The sequence below is a fragment of the Cygnus olor genome, chromosome 1 (assembly GCF_009769625.2).
Source record: "Cygnus olor isolate bCygOlo1 chromosome 1, bCygOlo1.pri.v2, whole genome shotgun sequence".
In the NCBI taxonomy this organism is placed as follows: domain Eukaryota; kingdom Metazoa; phylum Chordata; class Aves; order Anseriformes; family Anatidae; genus Cygnus; species Cygnus olor.
In genome coordinates this window covers 188,898,264-188,919,604 of record NC_049169.1, presented here as the reverse complement: position 1 = coordinate 188,919,604, position 21,341 = coordinate 188,898,264, and the positions used below count along the sequence as shown (strand labels likewise).

At 42.3% G+C, this 21,341-nt stretch overlaps 1 protein-coding gene and 1 long non-coding RNA gene across 13 annotated transcripts in view; both read right to left on the bottom strand.

Annotated features, from left to right (window-relative positions):
- SPATA13 (spermatogenesis associated 13) overlaps positions 1 to 21,341 on the bottom strand; it is a 171,358-nt gene that overhangs the window by 14,113 nt on the left and 135,904 nt on the right. For 6 of the 12 annotated variants that reach the window (XM_040543970.1, XM_040543969.1, XM_040543973.1 and 3 more), the window contains 7 exons: positions 19,510 to 19,872; positions 17,043 to 17,187; positions 6,619 to 6,755; positions 6,003 to 6,182; positions 4,771 to 4,956; positions 1,808 to 1,987; positions 882 to 1,114 (listed from right to left, as the gene is read on the bottom strand). In XM_040543970.1, coding sequence (XP_040399904.1) covers positions 882 to 1,114; positions 1,808 to 1,987; positions 4,771 to 4,956; positions 6,003 to 6,182; positions 6,619 to 6,755; positions 17,043 to 17,187; positions 19,510 to 19,872 — 1,424 coding nt within the window. Of the gene's footprint in view, positions 1 to 881; positions 1,115 to 1,807; positions 1,988 to 4,770; positions 4,957 to 6,002; positions 6,183 to 6,618; positions 6,756 to 8,746; positions 10,255 to 13,983; positions 14,122 to 17,042; positions 17,188 to 19,509; positions 19,873 to 21,341 lie in introns of those variants that run through there. The other 6 variants (XM_040543974.1, XM_040543975.1, XM_040543976.1 and 3 more) reach the window with 4 other exon arrangements.
- LOC121063504 lies at positions 10,060 to 17,029 on the bottom strand. Its single transcript, XR_005816035.1, has 3 exons — positions 16,763 to 17,029; positions 15,200 to 15,203; positions 10,060 to 10,071 (listed from the first exon to the last, which is right to left on the bottom strand). It is a non-coding gene; the product is annotated as an uncharacterized LOC121063504 (long non-coding RNA).

Sequence of the window (21,341 nt, the reverse complement as noted above, 5' to 3'; positions counted from 1 at the left end):
AGAGTGTAGATGACAAGGATCCTCACAGCAAATTTTTAGGGAACTGGTATGGAAATACTGATCCCCAAGTATTCTGTATTTATTTTGGGACAAGAAGTATTTGTCTTAAAGTTACCGGGAGATTTGGTGGAGTATACCCTACCTTTAGCAGAGTTTTTCATCAGAAGATGCAACAAATGCACAGCAACAAATGCTGTGCAACAATGATGCAACAAATGCAAAAATACCTTGGAAATCCCTGAATAACAATGTTTTGCTAACACTTTCTTATAAAATTTTGTTAACAGTATTTGCTGTTTCCTTTGATTAATCGTTCTCTCTTAGCTTTTTCACTCTTGGTTCTCCCTGTGCTCTCAAAGTTTGTAACTACACTTTTTACTGGGTTCAAGAAACATTTTTTTCCATAACACCTTTCCTCTGCAGTGTTTATTACTAATAAATTTCAAAAAACATTACTTTCAAATTTGCTCAGATTGTGTTTTTGTTCTAAGGCCCCCTTTGCCTTTTCATGTGTCCACAACATTTATGCAGCTTCTCCCTTTCTTCTGTGGACTTCCTTCTTTTCTTTGACACACTGGCCTTTTTTCACTGTGATTTACAAATCCCTCCCTCCATCCTGTTTCAGCACCTTCCTCCTTTCCTTTTCCCTCTTTCACTTATTCCTCATTCTATCTTACATACTGACAGTCCCCTGTGCTACGTTTCAGATACTGTTTTCGTTAACAGTATGTTATGGTTCCAAGATGCCATCAGGAGCTCCCACCTATAGGAGTCACTGTGAGTTTTGTTCCTGATCTCAGGACTTGGTGTTGGGCTACCCAGAAGGATTCAGTAATTACACGTTATTACTGATTTAAGATTTGTCTTTTTAATTTTCTCACCTGTGCTCCTGAGTGGTATATTTGAGCAATTCTGCAAGCTGCAGAGGGTATTTGCAGATTTTCTGAACAGGCGTGAGAAGAAAACCATCAATGGCAATGTCAATCATCTGCTGGAGCAAACGACAGGCCTCAAAGAAGTGACGGTATTTGCCCTGTTTCATTAGCTTGGAAAGTTCAATGCAGGCACTGGGATGATTGTTACAATATTCTGAATAAATAGCAAAGCCTTCTTGCTACAGACAAAAAAAAAAGAAAAAAGTCAAAGCTTTAACTAAAGTATTTCACTATAAAGAAGGAAGCGTATTTTTTAATATAATAATATACCTATTATAGCTAATTATACTAACGAATCCATTTCTTACATGGTTTCCAAACTCGGTAACAACCAGCTTTAAAACTATACTGAAATCTAATTTGTAACTGTCAAAACTATGTACCTTCTTTGTATGAACAGAGACAGAGGCCTCCATTCAGTCAGAATAATCAAGCCCAGTACTTCAAGAAATACTTTTATTTGGGAAATCTTGGAAATTAGGAGGCTTTGACAGCTATAGGCTTAGCTGGTATTTATCATGAATTAAGACTTTTTCACCACCACCTTCTATCCAGATTTTCTTTAGGAAGTTGTTGCATGCCTGACTAAGCAATCTGAGATTGTTGTAGATATTCCAAATCATCTGTGATCACTACGGTTTTGAAAAAGAAACCTAAAGTTGTGTACAATGATACATACTTGCTAAAGATAAGGAGAAATCTGAAATATTTAAATAATTCTTTAACTTAATTGTAAATAGTTTACATTCTAAAATGTTGCCTATACTTAGATTAGTATTTGATAGGCACTTGTCAACCCTCCTAACACCCTAACAGCATTTTCTTATCATGTTTTATTTGTTTCATAACTAAAATCAACTTCTGCAACATACATGTTGAAGAAAGCATGATCCTATCTCACTCAGATGAGGTTCCTCTTTGTTGTACTGTTTCTCAAGATCCTTCAGAAACTTTCTTTGGAATTTGTAAATATCCTCAATATTTCCAAAAATGGTGCTTAACTGGGCTGTGGTGAACATTCCTGTATGTTTGCGACACTGCCGAATATAACCCTAGAAATGAAACAAAACAAAAAAAAAACCTTTTTAGTTTGAAGATACAAAAACAGATTCTACCCTGTAGCATCCCACTGAACTGGCAAATCCTGTGATCTGCAAGCACAAGTGGTTTCCCAGACATGCACAAATGACTGGGCAAGTAATTTCAGATTTATGCCCAAATTGATTCTTCCAATCCAACTTCTGTCTCACAGTACGGTGAATGCATTAGGGAACCAGATACATACACCACGGATAAAGCTCACTTGTGCCTTCTTGTTATGACTGCCAGTGAAACTGGACAAAAAAAGCCTGGTGTAAGGCCCCATGCATCTACTCCTTCAGCTGCCATGCTTTTCCGTAGTAATTCCCCTGTGCCGTAACAGTCCTTCTCTAGAAGAACAAATCCTGAAGCAATTAATATACAAACAATTTCTAAAAGGGCTAAAGTACAGGTTACTTAACCAGCAGCTAGGCAGGACTCAGTATAAGCCATAGAAGCACAATTAAGAACACATTATAATACTGCCAGAGTGCTACTGTTTGTTAAAATCCAGATAGTACTGGTAAGGAGGTAATAGTACCAGCAAGACTCAAGTGAAAATACGATCCCTTTTCCCCTTTTTTTTCGTTACTTGCAAGAACATCACATGGGTCCAGTTCCTTTGTATCCAGTGTAAGTAGATACATAACCAAGTCCTTCATTTTGAAAATGCCCTCGAAGCAAATTCTATTCTGCTTTCAGTAACCAATATCAGATCCTATCAGCATCCACATAGTGAGGATGAAAAGATGAGGTCAGGGGCCTCTTACAGGCTCCAACGCTCAGCAGCTGCCACCACGCACAGACGGGAAGTCCTCAGGTACCTGCTCCACACAGCTGAGTGGGGAGAGGAGGATGCAGAGCAGCAGCTGATATTGAGGAGCATCAGCTGTGCTCAGACTCCCCTATCAGTTACAGTGCCTGGGTGCAGATGTGTCCAAAGGTAAGTGGTATGACAGGGGTTATGTGCCAGGCTCCTCCATTCAGCCGCTTCCAGGTTTCTCCCAAATCACTCTGGGAGCAGACAGCTGTAAAAAGCCTGCAACTGCTCCAGTGAGGTTTGCCAGGAAGCATCCCTGAGCACTGCTGGCACTGTTACAAGCCTTCTTGTCTCCTGCACAGCCATCTGCTCTGAGCACAGTTCAGTGGTTACACTGCATGCCAGCCACCACCATTAGGAGGACAACTCCAGCAAGAAACAGGAGCCTCTGTGCAGCTCTTTAATGCGGATGGTAGACACTTCTTGAACACTACTGGTTTTTCTGGGTATCTACCAGCTTTGTGATTCTGACTGCACCAGCCCTAGTGATTCATTCCAGTGCAGGGCTGGCACATTTGCATTATTATCTGCAGTAGCTTTTCTGGCTCAGTCCCAGTCCTACCTGAATGTATTTTCAGCTTGTGTCCTGCTTGTACCACCCTACAAATTCACTCAGAGGAAAGCAAACCACCTCTACGCCACATGCTGAGCGTGCACCACCGTTTCTCTACTTGGAAAATGTGTTTGCTGTTCTGTACTAAACTGAACTGAAGAGGCATGTCTTTAAAAAAAAAAAAGAGTTATAGAAGATATGTATTAGAGAGATTTAATCATTAATAGCAGTCTAAAAATTAATAGGTCAGTAAAATATGAAAGCGGTGTCCCAGAACTCAGCTAACCATAGCAGCAATGCAGCTGTGTGTACAAATTCCTCCCTCATCTTCTAGGCACCCGGTCAAACTTGATAGTGTATGTAAATAGTGAATCCAAATGACATAACTTACATTTAATAATTTAAAAAAAAAATGGCCTGCCAGTTAGCAACAATTTTTTGTCTTTTTGTCTTCCCGTTTATCTTTCTATAAACTGCATTAAAAAGGCCTGATCCACAAAGACGAAGGAAGAAAGGGAGAAAAGGAAAAAGAAAGAAAATAGAAAAAGAAAACAGAAAAAGAAACACAACACTGTTGTCATGTCTACTTTGCTGTCCATGAAAGAATCTAATGAGTGGCGGACTAAAGGATGAGAACATGACAAATACAGAGGGAGAACCAGTAAACCAAGTATAGGAAGAATATTTTGATAGGTTGCTTAGCACCCGTTCAGATGGTAACCACAAGTACACGTCAAATACAGGTCAAATGCATCACAGTCCACATCAGAAAAGGCAAACATCGGTGAAAAGTATTAAGAAGCTTCTTCTTGACTGAGTGTGGTCTTCCAAGAAAGCTTGAATAAAAAGAAGGAAAAAACACTGTGTTCTTGCTATTTCACAGTTCAAACAAGCAAATTAGTTCTAGAACACCTTGAAAGACTTCATAGCTCCTAAGCATCAACAAAAGTCTCTTCGCTGGAGAAAACAAAAAAAAATCTTGCCCTGCAAACTTTCTCTTTGCATGCTACTTTCATAAAGCTTAGTCTCTGAACTGTAGCAGATTTTATTAGTTACTGCAAGTTTTCTATCTAAACCAAGTGATAAAATGTTTCAAATAAACTAGACTTCCTCTCACTTATTTTTATGGAAATAGCAGTTAGACAAGTGAACTATTTTTTCCATGTCAAAAATGGAATGTTTTTTTTTTTAAAAAAGGAAGTGGTGCCTTGTGGCGGTCTGTGGAGAGGAAAACCTTATGAGGGCACGACAAGGCTCTGACTGGCAGCCTCAGAAGTGCAACTGGGAATATTATGACCTGAGAAAATACTCCAGTTTTCAACTTAGATGGGATGTTTTGTTCACACTAGGTCAGCAGAATGCCTTCAGGTTAAAGCATGTACCTCACAGATGTCCTTGAGATGCTTGATATAGACTCGTTCTGTGTTCATAATTTCCTGTATAACGTTGGTTCTCATCTGATCCTTGTTTTCAGCTATTTTCTGACGATGTTTGCTGATATCTGCATCTTGTTCTTCATCCTGGATACTACTACAATTTTCTGGCAGTTCTTCCTGATTAACTCGCAGCTGCAGCCAGAACAAACAAAGCAAACTAGAGTAAAACAGCCAACTTCTACAAAGCATGACAAGACTGTTACAAACTTCTTACAATTAAGAGAGGACATGTGACACAAATGTTCCCATTCCTGCCTTACAAGGAGGGGGGTTCTGCAACAGGATTTATCTCATTATACTCATTGGGTATTCAAATAAAGTGCTGAGATTTGTCTAGTTGGCTAAATAAATGGCTTTCTACTCCCATCATCTGAGAGATAATGTTGTGCTGCCTGTGTATTTTACATATTTATTTCTCTCCCTTACTAACAGTTCATGTATTATTTTGGCCAACTCAGCTTATAAGCAAAAATTTCTAAAGTAGACAATTCATTCAGATACTTCTAAATAGTTTCCCTCTGCCCCAGCTCCCTGTGTGTACAATGTGGATAACAGCACCTCCTTTGCCCACTTTTGTCTGATTGCCCATTTTGGTTGAAGAACTAGGAATAGTAAAAGCAGGAACCACATCTTGCACTTTGTGTAGTACTTAATATGTTGTAGCCCAAGTTTCCTTACGGGCTCTCAAAAAGTAAAATAAATTGTGAAATATATTTCAATGTTATGTTTTGTCCGACTAAGGAGTTCAGACTCCTACAGAATTATGTGGTAATAATTTTTGCCTATTTCATCAAGAAATCCCTGCAGTAACAGAAGACAGCAGCATACAGCATAGCTTTGCCCTGCCCCTCATACAAACTGCTGTGTCCTCTCTGAATACACTGATTGCTTCTGGCTGAGCTTCCTGCTGCCCTCATTTCTACTTGTGAAACTCCTTTGGTTACAAATGGGACACACAAAAGAAGAAGTGAGAATAAAAGGTGTCAGGAGCTAGTGGTGTGATTTTCTACTGCTTTATAACTTGTGAAGTCATTAGGAGTTACACCACTGATGTGCAGATGCAAAGATGCTGATGATCGGGCCCTTCATTTAGATTTAATGCCATGGTCATTGCTGCGTTCTGTTCTAATACAAGGAACTTTGCCTGACAATGGTGTAAAAACAACAGAGTTACTCACCCTGACAAAGCTAGCTGGAAACCAGGCTTCCTTGTCCTCAATTCTTCCCCACCACCAGTCTTTGTTGGAAGCTTCTAGGACTCTAATGACATCTCCAGCTTTGAAACCCAGCTCTTGATCATCCATAGTCACATGGTCCCAGAGAGCTTCTGCATGGACAATGCTGCCATCGCTTATCAGCTGAGATGGGAAGAGAAAGAGGATGTGAAGGACAAAGGACAAACACTGAACTATTTATAAATTCCTAAAAAGACCAAAATATCTCACTAGAGTGCCCAAGATTAATCCTTTTACAAGATGAAATTAAAACTTCTGGATCTTCAGAAACCCATGCATACATTTATTAGAGTAAGAATGATTAGAGTCCTACTCCAGAGCAGTTATATAGCTAACGAGTTAGGCTCCCAGTGAAGTGGTAGTCACCATGCTCTTCCCTTGGCATCTGCTCTTGGACTCTGTCAGAGGCAGGATGCCACTGCTGCTGGATACTTCATCATGATGGCTGCAGTCATTACACTTTTTATTAATAAGAAGCCTCAGGCCTGTGGAAAACATGCACTCCATCACAATAACAATGCAAAGATTCCCCACAGCAGATTGCAGCCCAGGATGTTACCTCATTAATGGCTAGCTGTTCCCCTCCAGGCTGTAGGTACCTCGGCGTGGCTTGGCAGAGTTCCTCGTAACTGTAATCTTCCTCGCTGCCATTGTCATCCACCAACGCTGAGGATTCAGTCCCACCATCTGCAGCAGCTAAAACAAAGGTGGAACAGCTGTTTGTGCAATCATTTTTATACAGGCGCCTATTCCAAAAACAAAACAATGTGAGAGGAATTGCTTAGGAGTTGCCTTTGTTGTTACAAATATAACAATAACAATGAAAGTGTAGGGTTCTCAGGAAAGCCACTTTTCTCTCATGAAATCCTTTTTACTCTTCTTTGTAATTTTCTCATTTAGCATGTGATGAAACAGAAATATTCTCTTTTGTGTGTGTTAAAAATAGAACTACAAACTTTTTTTTTTAAATGCAGAGGAAATGTAAAACAATCTGAACCAGAAGAGAGGTGTTGGTGCAGTTCCCCACAGCACAGACGTGAGAGCTCTTGTGGGCTACCTGCAGCCAGAGGGGGCCACTGCCAGCCCCCAGCTCTGTCACATCCCTCTGCACATTTCCACTGGGACACAGTGGGATCATAAGGGGTGGGCACCCCACGCCTTTAGAGAAGCACAGGTCAGAGCTACAATGAGCTTCATCGTGTCTATACAGCTGCATAAGCCATCGAATATCATCGAATGAGAAGGACTGATGTGGGGAGCAGTAATACCAACTGACTCAGGTCCATACACCCAGTACTAGACCCTTTTATACTAGGCTTGCCTTTGAAAGCCAGCTGTAACATCCAAACCAGATCTGGGGAGGAGCTAGTAACCACGAGGTGTTCATGGCCCGGTGCTTGAGTGCACCCTCTGGTCCACCTCAGTTTATCCCTAAAGGTCTATTCCTAAAGCTGGCCCAAGCCACAAGTAAACATTGTCTGAAGATCGCACAGCGCTCAAAAATTCCAATCAAAAATAATATTCAGAATGTGCTGCTATTGCTGAACTCCCTTTTCAATGGTTGTGGCGTCCCAGATAAGCTCCCATGCGGGCCGTGGACCAGCCAGCACAGCATCCTCCTCCCTTCCAAGGGGAAGGGATCTTTCAGCTGAATTCTTGAACCTGCTGCTTCCACCCCCTTGCGAGCGAAGCAGCAGCCCCCTGCCTCTCTGCCCTGCTCCGTGCCCACAACTCCAGGCTCCAGAAGCATGAGCATGGTGGGGAGATGGCTTTGCTGTGCCCCATGCCGTGCCACGAGCAGGCACGCTGCAGCCTGTCAGTTATTTGCTTTACGGGCAGAACCACTTCCACCCCCTGCCTTGTATGTGCTTGCACCATTGCTAGCATCTCTGGTCATCCCAATAATGATTTGCGGAAGAGATCAAAACTGACAGCTGCACAAATTAACTAAAAAGATTTTTGTTTTCTTTAAAAGTGCAAAATATGCCATAATCTTGATGTAACACAATGCGGCTATTCTACTGCTCCATTCTACCCCCCAGCATTTTACATAGGCACTCACGTTACTGGCATAATAACCTAACCCGTGAGGGTGCTGAATCCCTAATTAAAAAAAAATAAATGAAAAACTTTTCCCCTAAAGACTCATAAATCTGAGCACTGATAAACTTCTCAAATACATCCCGTAAAACTTCCTGCCACTGCTTTATTAAAAAATCTGCAAATAAATAATTCATAAAATCGATTTTTCGCTTATAAATCAACAACAAAAAAATCATCCCAGTGATTCTTTATACATCATTCCTGCACCATCAGTGCTGCCTGCTGGTTCGTTCCAGTAACGAAGGCACATCAAAACATCCTAATTCGTTTAGCTCCAGATGAAAAACGAGTGCAGTTTCGGGACCGATGGCTGCTCGTTATTCCTCACCGAGCCCACACGCCTGCATTGTCTGTGTAGTCACGCTCGAGCGAAAAGCAGCCCCTTGCGCTCTGTGTCTGTTCTTCTGCCGGCGAGCGGCGGGACTGGGTCGCTCTGACGGGATGCAAAAACTCACTAAACTTAAAGGGACGATGTGGGACCGACCGTGGTCCCCTGTCACAGGACCACCGCCGCCAAGCCTCCCTCCATCGCAGCAGACCCCCTCAACCCACAAAGCGAAGCGTTCCCAACGCTTCATACTCACACGTACCCATCTGTAGGCTCTCCAGGCTCCAAAACCTCGCCATCCCACCGCGGGCTACCATGCTGCCGCCGCCCGGGGCCTGGCCCTTGGGGCCTGGCAGGGAGGGGTCGTGCCTTTCCCCCACAGCCACCTCACCTCACCCCGCTGCCCGCTGGAGGCCGGGCACGGAGGGTCCGGGGGGAGCCGGGGGGCGACACGGACGGGCTGGGGCTGTGGGGCTGCCGGAGGCTGCCGGGTGCTGGTGGGGAGGGAGGGCCGGGAAGGCGGCGGGAGGCGGCTCCCCTGCCGTGCCGGGGAGGGCCTTGGGTTGTCGGCAGAGAAGGGCGAGCTCGGTGCCGGGTGTAGCCGCCACCGCTCAACGGGAACGGCCGGAGGCACGCGGGGTGTTCCTGGCGTTGCAGCAGCAAGTATCAGCCCATCTCTGTCACGTTATGCCAGCTAAAAGTCCAGCAGAGAGCAACAAAGGAGGTTTTTTTTGTTCGTTCTTTGCGTGGCTGTTAAAACTTCTGCCGTGCTGCTAAATGCTGTGTCATTATGTAGGGCACGGGCAGCAGAAATGCCAAGGCTGCGGCAGAGTGCCCCACGGGAGAAAGGGGGGAGGGGGATGGAGGCATTTTCTCACCCAAACCGCAAGCAGGGAGTGGAAACAGGGTGCCCAAGCAGCGGGGCTTCAGTACCCCAGCTCCTTTGCTTGCCCCAGCTGGGCATTTACCCCCCCCAACCTCCATGCTGCTTCGCCCCCATGTGTGGGTGAGCAGATGTGGGAGCTCCACAGCCCCCGCTGCACCCCATGCTCATAGGGTTTCCATGCTGCACGCATGTCACAGCCCTCCAGTGACGAGCTGGGAAGCTCCACCACCTTCACGAATCATCCTCCACCTGCACGCCATGTCATCGCTCGGCTCAGCCCGTGCTTTCGCTGGGGCCTGCCTCCTCCAGCAGGACGCTGGCCAAGCCATTTTCACACACAGACATCTCTCAACACCCACCGACAACCACGTGGCTTCCCACCAGCCTCGGAAGGAGGCTGAAAGGCCAAGCATCACACTGCAATGTTAATGCCATCTTCTCACAAAAATCCAGACTATGCTGCCCTTGACGGGACCAGGAGGAATTCCTTTCTGAACTGCCCAACTTCCCTATTATTTCTTGCTGCAGGGAGACTTGGTGGATCGCACAGTAAAAATAAGGTACTACGTATTACAAAATGCTTACTCACATACCCACGCATTCTTCTCAGAATCAGTAAAACACAACTGAACAAACAGGAACCAGCTAAAGAAACACTTGTGTATGTCACTGTGAATTGTCGACAACCCTGGGACCTGCAAGTGAAGGCTTCGCGCTTCTCAGCAGCCAGAACTCAAGCCCTCAGCCATGTCAAAACCCTACTTGCAGGGGAAAACACGGCTGAACCGCCATGGGAAAACCAGATCGAAACCCACACCACTCTTCGAGAAGAGACATTAAAAATGATCTCTGAAAACCAGTCTTGTGGCTTGACTCTCGCAAACTGGAACAGAACGGGTGCGTTTGCCCGATGACTCACAAAGCGCGACCGTGGGCTGCTGCCAGGCGGGGAGAGCTGTTCTCCCTCCTCTGCACGCTCACAGCTAGCAATTGTGTGGCCCTAAACGGAGCTGCGAAAGTGCTCGTTTGGGGTGAGCTGGTGGAGGGTTCATTTCCTCGCCCCATCAGCCAGGGACAGGCAGCGCGGGCTGTCCTTGGCAGTGGCAGCCCAGCTACCGTGCCCAAATGCACGCTGAGCAGGCTTCCCCAACACTGAAAAGACTGCAGAGAGCACACACTAAAATACCAACAGCTAATTCACCACCTTGTGAAAATCTGGTTGTAGATACCCCTCTGGTGACTGATCCCAGCTCAGTGGTTTGAGAGCAAGCATGGGAAGTTGAAACACTGCTTTTTGTTTGCCTTAAACAATCTGAGCAGACTGCAGGAAGTACAGAATGTGTAATAAATCCTAACATCACTCTGAACATGTAATAAGCCCTACTTTATTCTTTCCTCAATATTCCGATGAGGCTTTACGTAAGAAAATGCCATGCCCCCACCCCAGGGCAGACCAAAGGTCCCTCCAACCCTCTGCTCTCCCTCTGATAGCGGCCAGCAGCAGATGCCCAGGGAAGAACATAAAACCAGACGAGGCATGTAATGGGGTTTTTCTGATGTACTTTCCTACAGCCCAGCTATCTGCAGATCAGAGGCAGATTTCTCCTGGGGCAGAAGTGGTATCTTGGTGTTTAATGAGCCAATTTTTTCAAATCACTTTCTGAATTTCTGCAAGCTTTTGGGATCTGAGATATCATGTGTAGCAATTAGTTCCGTAGTTTAATTTTACAGAATATGAAAACCATCTTTTGTTTTGAACTTACTATCTGGCAATTTCATTAAGTTCTTACATTACTGGAAACAATAACAATTATCTGTTCATTTTTCCTATGCCAATCAGTGTATAGACATTTTTTCCCCCATTGTTCTTTTTTCCAAGCTGAAGAGCCCAAGCCTAGTTAATCATTCTTCACACAGAGACACTGAATAGATTTTCTTATCCTCTTTGCCTTTCTCTGTGTCGTCCCTTGTAAGAAATGCCTTATGAGGTGGAAAGGAACGGGTAGATGGCCCCCCACACACCACACCAACGGCACAATCAGGCTTTCTGTTTTGTTCTCTGTTCCCTTCCTACAAACTCCTGCCCTTCTATTTACTGTTTTGACGGTTACTATGCGCTGAAATGACATTTTAGTTATCTATTGCAATTGCAAGAGCTTCTCCTGAAAGGCACCTAGTTCAAAGTCCACTCTTCGGTAAGCACGCCAGGCTTGTTTTCCTCCATGTGCGCTACCTCACCTTTATGAGCACCGAATGTCACCTGCCACCAGTGAAAAGCGCTGTGCCTTCCTAGTGTGAAATCCTTCTGCAACTGTTCAAGCAGCTTATGTTTTCACTGCTGTGAATAATTCAGCCCACAAGCAAAAACTGTAATTTCATTCTGCACCTCCCTCCCTTCCCACGTTATCTGTGAAGACACTGAACAGCGGAACACCAGCACAGTCCCTCACATCTTCACTCGTGGCCTCTCCCCTTACGACAACGAACCACTTTCCTCTCCTCTTAGTGCTTCATCACTTGGATCCTCCCACGTGGGACAATTTTCGCTCTCATCCCAGGCCTCTAGTAAGAGACCATGCCAAAGGCCTTTGGAAGGCCCAACTAAACTATACCCACCGAGTCTCCCAGTCATACCCTCACTGATTTTTTCAGAAAACCTAATCAATCCACAGGGCACAACTTCCTTCTACATAATGCACATTGACTCTTCTTCATCCTAAGGGTCTACCACTGTTGTCGTCACTCTCTGTTATATTACCTAGGTACTAATTACATTATTTTTATATTTTATGTACTATTATGCCAGGCTCACTGGTTTACTGCTCTCTGGCTTCCTCCTGGTACCTCTTTACAAGCAGTTCTCCCATCACCGCCTTCCCCCTGTCTTGTATTGAGGCAATTTTAAGCAATGAATCCCATGCTGGAGACAGTAGCTCTGCAATGTTATTCCTAAATCCGTGAGGAGTTCTGGTTCTGGCAATTTGTTACTATTCATTTAGTTACTCTAAAACTTTTACTGACATTTCAGGACAGACCACTATCTAATTTGAGCTCAGGTTTTATTTCACAGTCACTGGCAAGGCCTACAAGCTGCCTGGCAGTCTGCTGAGTTCTCACATTTTTGAAAATGGACTTCATTTTTATATCTTTAGCAAACTGTTTCTATTTTCATGTACTTTTACATCAAAATCACTAGTTTATTTTTTCTGAAATTTTTTTTTTGAAGGATGCCTGTTTTTTCTTCTCGTTGTTTCTTTTGCCTTGTGTTTAATGACAGAACCCTTTTCTGGTATTTCCAAATTCTGTTTCAACAAGTGGCATGAATTTGCTCCAAGCATCTAATATGCAGTCCTTGAACACTCTCCATGCTGCCTGCAAGCACTCAACACTTTTGTCTACTCCTTTAAATTCCTTTGTTACACGAGTGACTTCTCATTTTTAATTCCTTTCCTTCTTTTAAATTAAAACACATACTGTACTGGATTTTTTTACTCTCACTCCCGCAAGGATATTGGTTCAGAGTGCATTATGGATTCAGAGGGCAAAATTCTGTAACTGTCTAAATTTGGTCAACTGACTGCACCCCAAATTCTCTGTGTCCTCCAATCAAGGTCAACAAGCTCAGCTGTAGAAGCATCCCACCCTTGCAGAGTAGCTCTTGTGTGCTCCTGCACACATACCTGAGGAATGATTCAAGAATTGTTTCCCTTCCTATAGGTTTGCTGGTTAGCTGCACCAAGAAATTATTTATGGTACACCTAAAAATGTAGTTCTGCACCCCATTATAATGCTTAACGCAAACAGCAATGATTTAAGTCTCCTGTTATGACTGTGTTTGCTGCCCTTGACACTTCTCAGATTTCATTAGTTTGTCACATTTATTATCATCATTAGTGTGATCTCAGGTGGTTCATAATTTAATCCCGTTACTATTCTTTTTAGTATTTAGGCATGGCATTCCAGACCACGGATCCTGTGCCACTTGCTGATACAGTCAATTTGTTAGCTTTTCTTTAATATATTCGAAAAACTCTTTCACTGGCACAACGTTTTCTGTTATTCCTATAAAGCTTGCACAATGGTAATATGCTCCACTGGTTATCCTCCTCCAACCATGTTTACAATATGCCTATTATGCCATGTAGCTCCTTTAAAATATGTGTATTTCTCTATCTCACTCTTTAAACTTCCACTACAACTGGCAGAGTTTCCACTTTTTCTAAGTCATTTTTAAACACTTGTCCAAGAGCTCCTGATTATTTTGTACAGTTTTGCCAGCTTCTGCCCCATTCTTTGCTGGAGGAAGAAGTGATCATTGACATTACCTGTAAGGATGCGTTGATCCATACTGTGTATTACTTCACCTTGCCAGCTTTCCCCTAATTCTTTGTTTAGAAACTACTCTATAATCTTGTGATTTGCATGTCAGCAGCCTGCTTTTGTTTTGGCTTACAAAACAAAGGATCTTTTCATTTCAAATGTTCCTCGGTTCATAAATAATCTAAATCTCCCTCTTTTTTATACCATTTTCTGCGTGAAGGTGCCTGAAGGTACAAAGGCCTCTCTGACACCAAGCATGGGATTGGCAACATTTTGGACAACTTTACCATTGGGCTCCTGGTCTTCTAGCTCCTAACCGACAGCTTCAGTTCTGCCTCTAGTGCGTGCCTCCTGTCCTGCTCACAGAGACCAGCTCCCCTCCATAGTCCGGAGGACTGCCCAGATGCACCAACTCCTCCCAGCAGATTGCTGGGTCCTGTTTGCATCACCAGGCTCAGGTATCTATGCAACTAATGATTCCATCACCCACCAACATAGGTTTTATCTTTTGGAGTCAGTTGACTCCCATCCCTGAAAGGATCAGAGCCATCACCCTCCACTCCAGAGGCTTTTCTGTCCTCAGCCTAGCCTGTAGGAATGGATTGTGTGATGCCCCTTGAACTCCTGTCAATGAGCCTTTCTGCCCCCCCTGAGCTTTTCAGACACCTTGGCTGCAGAATACAGCAACTGGCCTCCAGCTGCCACTGAAAAAAGGAATAGATCTCTCATAGGTCCTCTGCCACATCTGTCAGCCCTATGCAGATATTCGGGTATCCCACACAGTACTGTACAACTGGGGTAGGAAACTTAATCAAGCCCTAGACCACCACTGCTTGTGATGGCAGTTTGACAGTGCAACTCTTATGTAGGTACCCACATTTAGACTAAATTTAGGTGACTTAAACTTGAGCTGAATCCCACCCCTCCTACTTGGAGCTGAGGCTATCTAAAGAAGTTCACCAATGAATTTAGCCAAATTCAAGCCCCACACCACAGTATGTGAAAAAGACATAGTTTTAAAGATACTTATAAAAACTTCCTCTATTGTGATAAACTGGTAACCTCTTTAATATAATTTAAACTTGTAACCTGTAAGCACAAGACGAGCATTATGAGTCTCAAGGCAAGTTTCCCTTAGGTGCTCTCTAGTTTTGTCTCCTACAGTATGATGATTTACTGTCTTGTAACAGCTGCTTTCTAAAAATGTATATCTCCAATTCTACCTCCCATTGTTATAAAAGTAGCCATACAATATATTAGGCTTTAGCAAGTCACTAAAGTAAGATACCACTGTTTTTCAAGGCTTGGGTTTAGAATTCCTGCCTATAATAAAGGGCTTTTGTGTTATCAAATTTCACTGTATATGAGCAAACAAAAAACTCTCACATGTTCAAAGACAAGGAAATGCCTTGTGAATTTAAGAGAAAAAGGAAAGAGATCAGAATGTGTGACACTGGTCACTTTATTATTTTCTACTACAGCTACTTAAAAGATCTCTGCAACTGCCCTTAAACTGTGAAGCCCATGATATTCCCCACTTGCCTTCAGGGCTTTGATTTAAAAAGCTTTTCCTGTTCAATGTCTATGTTTATTGTAACAAGTCATGAAAGTCACATCTAGCATAATCAGTACTGATTTAGATTTATTGTCTTGAAAAGTGGCAGAAATCTTGCTTTGTGCATTTGTCATCATGATGCTTATATTGAGGAGACCAGTTATTCCAAAGCTACATATCTGGAAATATACTACTCTCAGGCACGTTGTCTAGGTTAACTAAGTAATATAATTTCACGTGATTTCCATATACAAAATGGACAGGATAACTAAAATTAAAAATATATATAATTCCTACTCTGTGATACTTAAATAATCTCTTTTTTCTGAACAAGGTCATGGCAAACCTGGTAATCTGTGGGTAGTCTTTCTCAAATCATGGGTAGAGACACCATGTGGTCATCTCAGCAAGGGTTGCAGAATTAGATGCAATTCACCTCTACGTCTAATGTAGATCATTAATTATACTGAGGTACCTACAGCAAGGACATGCTCCAGACATGAATTTTAAAGTAGTTCCCGATATTTTCCTACAATATAAATTAAAAGGAAAACACTGATATTGCATATATAATGTATCTCATTGCCATAGGTAGAAATTATGAACTCTTTTTCTTGGAAAGCATGTTCCCAAAAAAACTGCCCAATATTCATGCTCTATTTTGGGCTGGAAAATGCAGTTTCAAAATGTTCTTATATAAATTAATTTGTAGTTGACAGACTTTTTGAGCAGAATTTTGATATTATTAGACTAAAACTTAGAACCATCTAAGCCAAGTACTAGTAAATATACGTATGATTTTAATACGGAAACATTGAAAATGCTATTAGTTAGGTTCCCTGCTTCAGTCATAGCAAGTCCTCATCCAGACATCTTTACTGATTCTATGCACAGGGAGGCAGAATGAAGGCTCCCAGCAACGCTTTTTTCACTATTATCAGTGAAGGATCTAAAGTGAACGTTTTGCCATTTCTGACGCTCATCAAGGAAGCACGAGTAACTGTTCAGATTATGCTCACAGTGAAAGAACACAAATTGCACTAACCCAGGCTCTTCTCATATCACCTGCCAAAAAATGTTCCACTAATACTAGATATGACTTTATATTAACTCCAGACAGCATTGCATGCTAACAGCAAACAATTACAGAAAAAACACACAGGACATATCAGAGGCTGATAAAGAGTACTGCTCTTTAAGCAATCTTTTGCTTAACTTTGCCTAAAAAGGCAATCTTTTCCAAGAATCTGTTAAACCACAGATCTGTTAAAATCTGTTAAATCTGTTAAATCACAACACTGTAATGTACCAGAAACCTGTCTGGGCTACATTTACCCAGAGTGAGCAACTGCAGCTGCACACACTTCTCTGAACCAAGTTGTTGAATTATTTAAGGCTTTTCTACCTAGGAAGTTAAGCCAAATGCATGACAACAAAAAATGTAAAATACATGTGGTGTGTCTATGAACACAAGCACATTACACCTTATTTCCTTCATGTTCCATTTTTACCTGTAGGCAAGTATGTGAACACTGAGAATGGAAAATACAGGAGCACAAGCAGTATAGTAAACTACAACAATGTCACACAGCAGGTGTGAAAAACAAGTTTCACATGAGCACAGCAGGATACGCTACTGAAGAGAAAGATAAAGAACTGAGCAACTTAACCATGTACTACTTTGCCAAAGAGTTTGTGTGCACCTTTTCCTAGTCCACAGTGATCTATTTGCTGACCAAGCTGGGATAGGAAGCCGAGACCCAGGGAGTTAAAAGGACTTGCACATCTTACCATTAGATGTTCTCATCTGCCGCCGTCGCCCAACACGGTCCAGGCCGATGGGGGTGCTCTGTGAGAAGGTGAGTGGGCGGAACCTGGCAGAGACGGCTTTGTAGGGGGGCACCTGGTGTGCAGGAACCGGCGGCCGTGTGGCAGGCTGCAGGGAAATAGAGAAAATCAGGTCTCAGTAAGCAACCTACCCCGCCAGCCCAGCTTGGGTGCAAAGAAGAGTCCCTTCAGGTAGTTCAGCTAGTTAAAGGAGCAGTGAACACTCCTACTTCAAGCACCTGATGTTGCTTAAACTCTACATCATGTACCCACCATCATCACGGTAAATATTTTATAATGTTACAGCTCTTTGTTAAATTAAAAACTCTAACACCTTCTCTTACAATCAGGCATGCACTATAATTTTCATCTTGTAATACTCCATCCCTAAACGCTCAGGGATCTAACTGATTTCGGGCTGACATTGTAAACACCCATCTGAATAGTGGAAGAATGACCAACAATTAATTCTACAGCTGGAAGTTGTGTTCATTTCCTGGGATGCTTTCTTTTTTCAAATAAATGTATTGGTTCCAAGTGAAATAAACTTCTTTTACAAGACCAAAATAATTGTCTAAATGATCCCCTGCTCTGAAGATCCCAGGAGTCACATAAAAAAGAGGTAATACTTTGTTTACTTGTAACTTTATGTAGAAGACATTTTCTTTTGTCAAATCATTCATTTGCTTAATTATGATTAGAGAATGTACCTATTTGCAAATTGAGTCTAATTTTGTCATCTCTGAACAACTCCACACTGAACAGCAAAACCTCATCATACAAACTTCAGAGAAACACGTCTTTAATCTTCCCTTATCTTTCAGTGATTACTGTTCATAGGCCCTTTTATCGAGTAAGCTGAAACATCAAGGCTTTTTTTATGACCTGTTGACACTCTGTTAGGAAATCAATGATTTAGTATTGTTTGAAAACTGCTTCTCACACCTAAGCTGTCAGATGAAAACAAAACACAACAAAGAAGGAATTAACATTATGCTTCTAAAATATTCCCTTGGGTATTCAAAGCTGCTAAGAATAAAAATCAGCAAGGTGAAGATCGGTCCTTGAAAATCCCACATAAAATACTTCTTTCTACACACGTATTCCTGGTTCATTATTCCTGTTTTTGCAATTCAGCTACAAATTTACTAAAGACTGCCAAAAACCCCAACATTCATTCATCTCAGTACTCTAGCAATATCTCAGGATCCTATCACTAAGTAACAACAAATATTAAGTCTGATATATTGCATCAAATAGCTAATAGAAGTAATGCTAATCACTGTAGACAAGTAATTGGCCAATTAAACAATAAAGCTATTTAATTCTGGGCAATTAATATTTTCTTGGAAGGCTTTAATCCAGACTCCTTCCTTCCCCAGTGCTGTTACTCAGTGGTAGGCCTGGGAAGGCCATCATTTGGCTTGAAAATGTGTCCCTCTTGGGAATGCTCCATAGCTTTGGTCTTGACCACAGCAATCTCTTCTTTTGTTGCTTTATTAACTTGAGAACTACCTTAGGAAGCAGTCCTACAGCACTTCCAGAAGGTGGAGGACACCTTACCAGCACAAAAACCTTTGAGCCTGAAGCCCTGTAACCTCCTACAGGACAGGGCCATCACTACCAACAGAACAGTAAGTTCCTCTACACATTGTACCACTTCAAGACTACCTCCATGAAAAAAAAGGAGCTATTTTTATCTTTCGGAAGTTTTATATTTCTCTTACCTAAGCCAACAGAGCAGGCAAGTAAGCATACGAGTACTGGTCAAGTGCTAGCTGAACCACTGACTATTTTCCTTGGGGCTTCCTACATTCCAGAAGGTCAATTTAGTAGTACACAAGCAGGCATATTTTCACATCGCCAGTTTTCTTAGCTCTTTATTTCATTAATTTCTTAATTTATTACCAATTTTCTTAAGCGACTTCCTCATTACTTTTAAGTACCCTGGATATGTCAATACCAACATTTTGAACACCACAGCTAATGCCACATGTTTTGAACAGGCCTGTTTTTGGACATCATGAAATTACTTACAATTATTATGTTATTATCATATTGTTTGTAGTCCTCTGTTCCTCAGGCCCTACACCCTGCAAGGTGACTAAATACACAGATGTATGACACACAGGTGAGCTCTTATAAACCAATACGAGAAGTAACAACTGTTCCAAGAAAGAAACCAGGGTAATTTACAATACAAAAAAGATTATCCCAAAGTCAGTATCAGGTTTATTCCATGCTGTTTTGCTTTTTAACAACAAGACAAAGTAATTAGTGACAAGGAAAGCAGAATTGTAAGTATATGAAGTCAGCTTGACAAAAGGGAAGGAAGAAAAGGAAGCATCCATTCTATTTTCTAGGTTGAAGACAGAGACAAGGAAGTGAAAGGGTCTTTTGCAGTCTGCAGAGAGCACATCTCTTATCTTACTTGTGTCAGCAGACCTTCGATTTCTTCTGCTGGACCGCTTCCATAGAAATTGACCCCACCTATTACAGAGATGGGTCTTCTTTTTCGCCCTCTGTTGTAGCCTACTGTATTGCTTTGGATCGCAGACCCAACAGAAGCCAGTCGTGGCTGATTTTCTCCATCTGTGCAGTCTGTCTTCTGTGACTCCACAGCAACTGCATCTTCAGGTATAGAGATACTTCTGATTGACATTTGGCCATAGTCTGAGAGAGGTCTGGGCCGAGACCTTTTTCCAGAGCTCCATCTCCTGGGTGTGACCTTCTGTGTGTCTGTCTTTTCTTCATCCTGGGATGAGGACTTCTTCCAGTGGTCATCAGAAACAACCTTTTTAAATGTGAACAAGTCAAATAAGCCACAGAATTTTCTCATACTTAATCATTTGTGAGTTTTTCATACGGCAGATCAATTTAACATTGCTAAAGAGAAAGCGTTAACACAAATATAATAAATACAACTGACAATTCAGGAAGATGGTAACTTTACAAAGGAAATACATCATATGCTGTTTGTGCTAAGTAAGGTTAACACTACATCATCAGCACCTCTTAGGCAAATAGCATCACTAATACCATTAATATCTCACCTATGACTTCTGCAATAGGATGAGGACATATCATAAACATTGCATTCACTAAATCAGGTCTGGCACTCAGTTCTTCATGCACACAAGTAATATGACACATATAACTTCTGTAAAAAAAAATTCAGCCCAGGCATATTCCTCTGCTTTACCTCTACCCAGTGATGAAAATAAGCAGTGAGGCTCAGTTGGATGGTTTCCTGATGCCAGGTAACTGTAAGCTGATACCATGACAGGCAGTCGTGCTCCCTCCTCCCACCCACTCACACACCCTCACTTGTGTCAGATCTAGGGACTGCATAGCCCGGTGTGAGTCGGTTGAGCGAGCTGATTCATTTTGGAAGGGAGAAATTAATTTTCTCCCTGATCAGGAAGGTTATAGTCACACACAACAGAACCAGTGATACGACACTGTAACACAAATATGGGGGAAATTAATCTTTTCAGAGAGGAAGCTTGGAAAACAAACATGTCATTTGCATTTAGCAGCAAATTTGGCCCTATAGGCTAATGCCTATAGCTATCACAATTGTACTACTACTGCAAATTTGGAAATAAAACAGCCACAACTGAAATACTTATCCAAGGCAACATTTTGAAGGATTTCAGCATAGTTGGAGTAAAAATGCTGCAAGCTTCTCTAGCAAAACCCCCACAGTTTTTAAGAAGAAATATTGCACATAAAAATTTAAATTCACTTCTCCCTCAAATTTCCAAATTCTCAGTGTTTCCTTGGCTTTTCCTGGCTTCTTTACATGGAGTGTTTCTGGGCTGGGTTTGCACAACTGCCTGACTGGAGTCCTAACTCCAACTCACTGCTGGGCAAGTAAACCCTCCTGTAATTTCTCCTATGAATTACAAACTAATTCTGACTTTTTGTAAAAAAAATCAGCCTACTTCTTTATCAAGACATTTTTAGACTGCCCAAGTGCACTTATGACAATGTTCAAAGCTAATAAACATTCCAAAAGGAGAGGCTACATTTTGATTACCTCTGGCTACAGTTTGTTCCTCTGTTTTAGACCAGATGAAGGCATTTCAGGTGCTGCATTGTCAAAGCAGCCATTAGCCCAGAATCAGCCTTTTACAATGAAGCCTGTATACGATGTCTCATCCTCTGTCACCTTCTGCTCCACATACCATTTTCAGCCATGCCTGTACAACTCCAGTTAGCCTGATACACCTGACAGTGGGCAGATTTTGTTTTTTATTT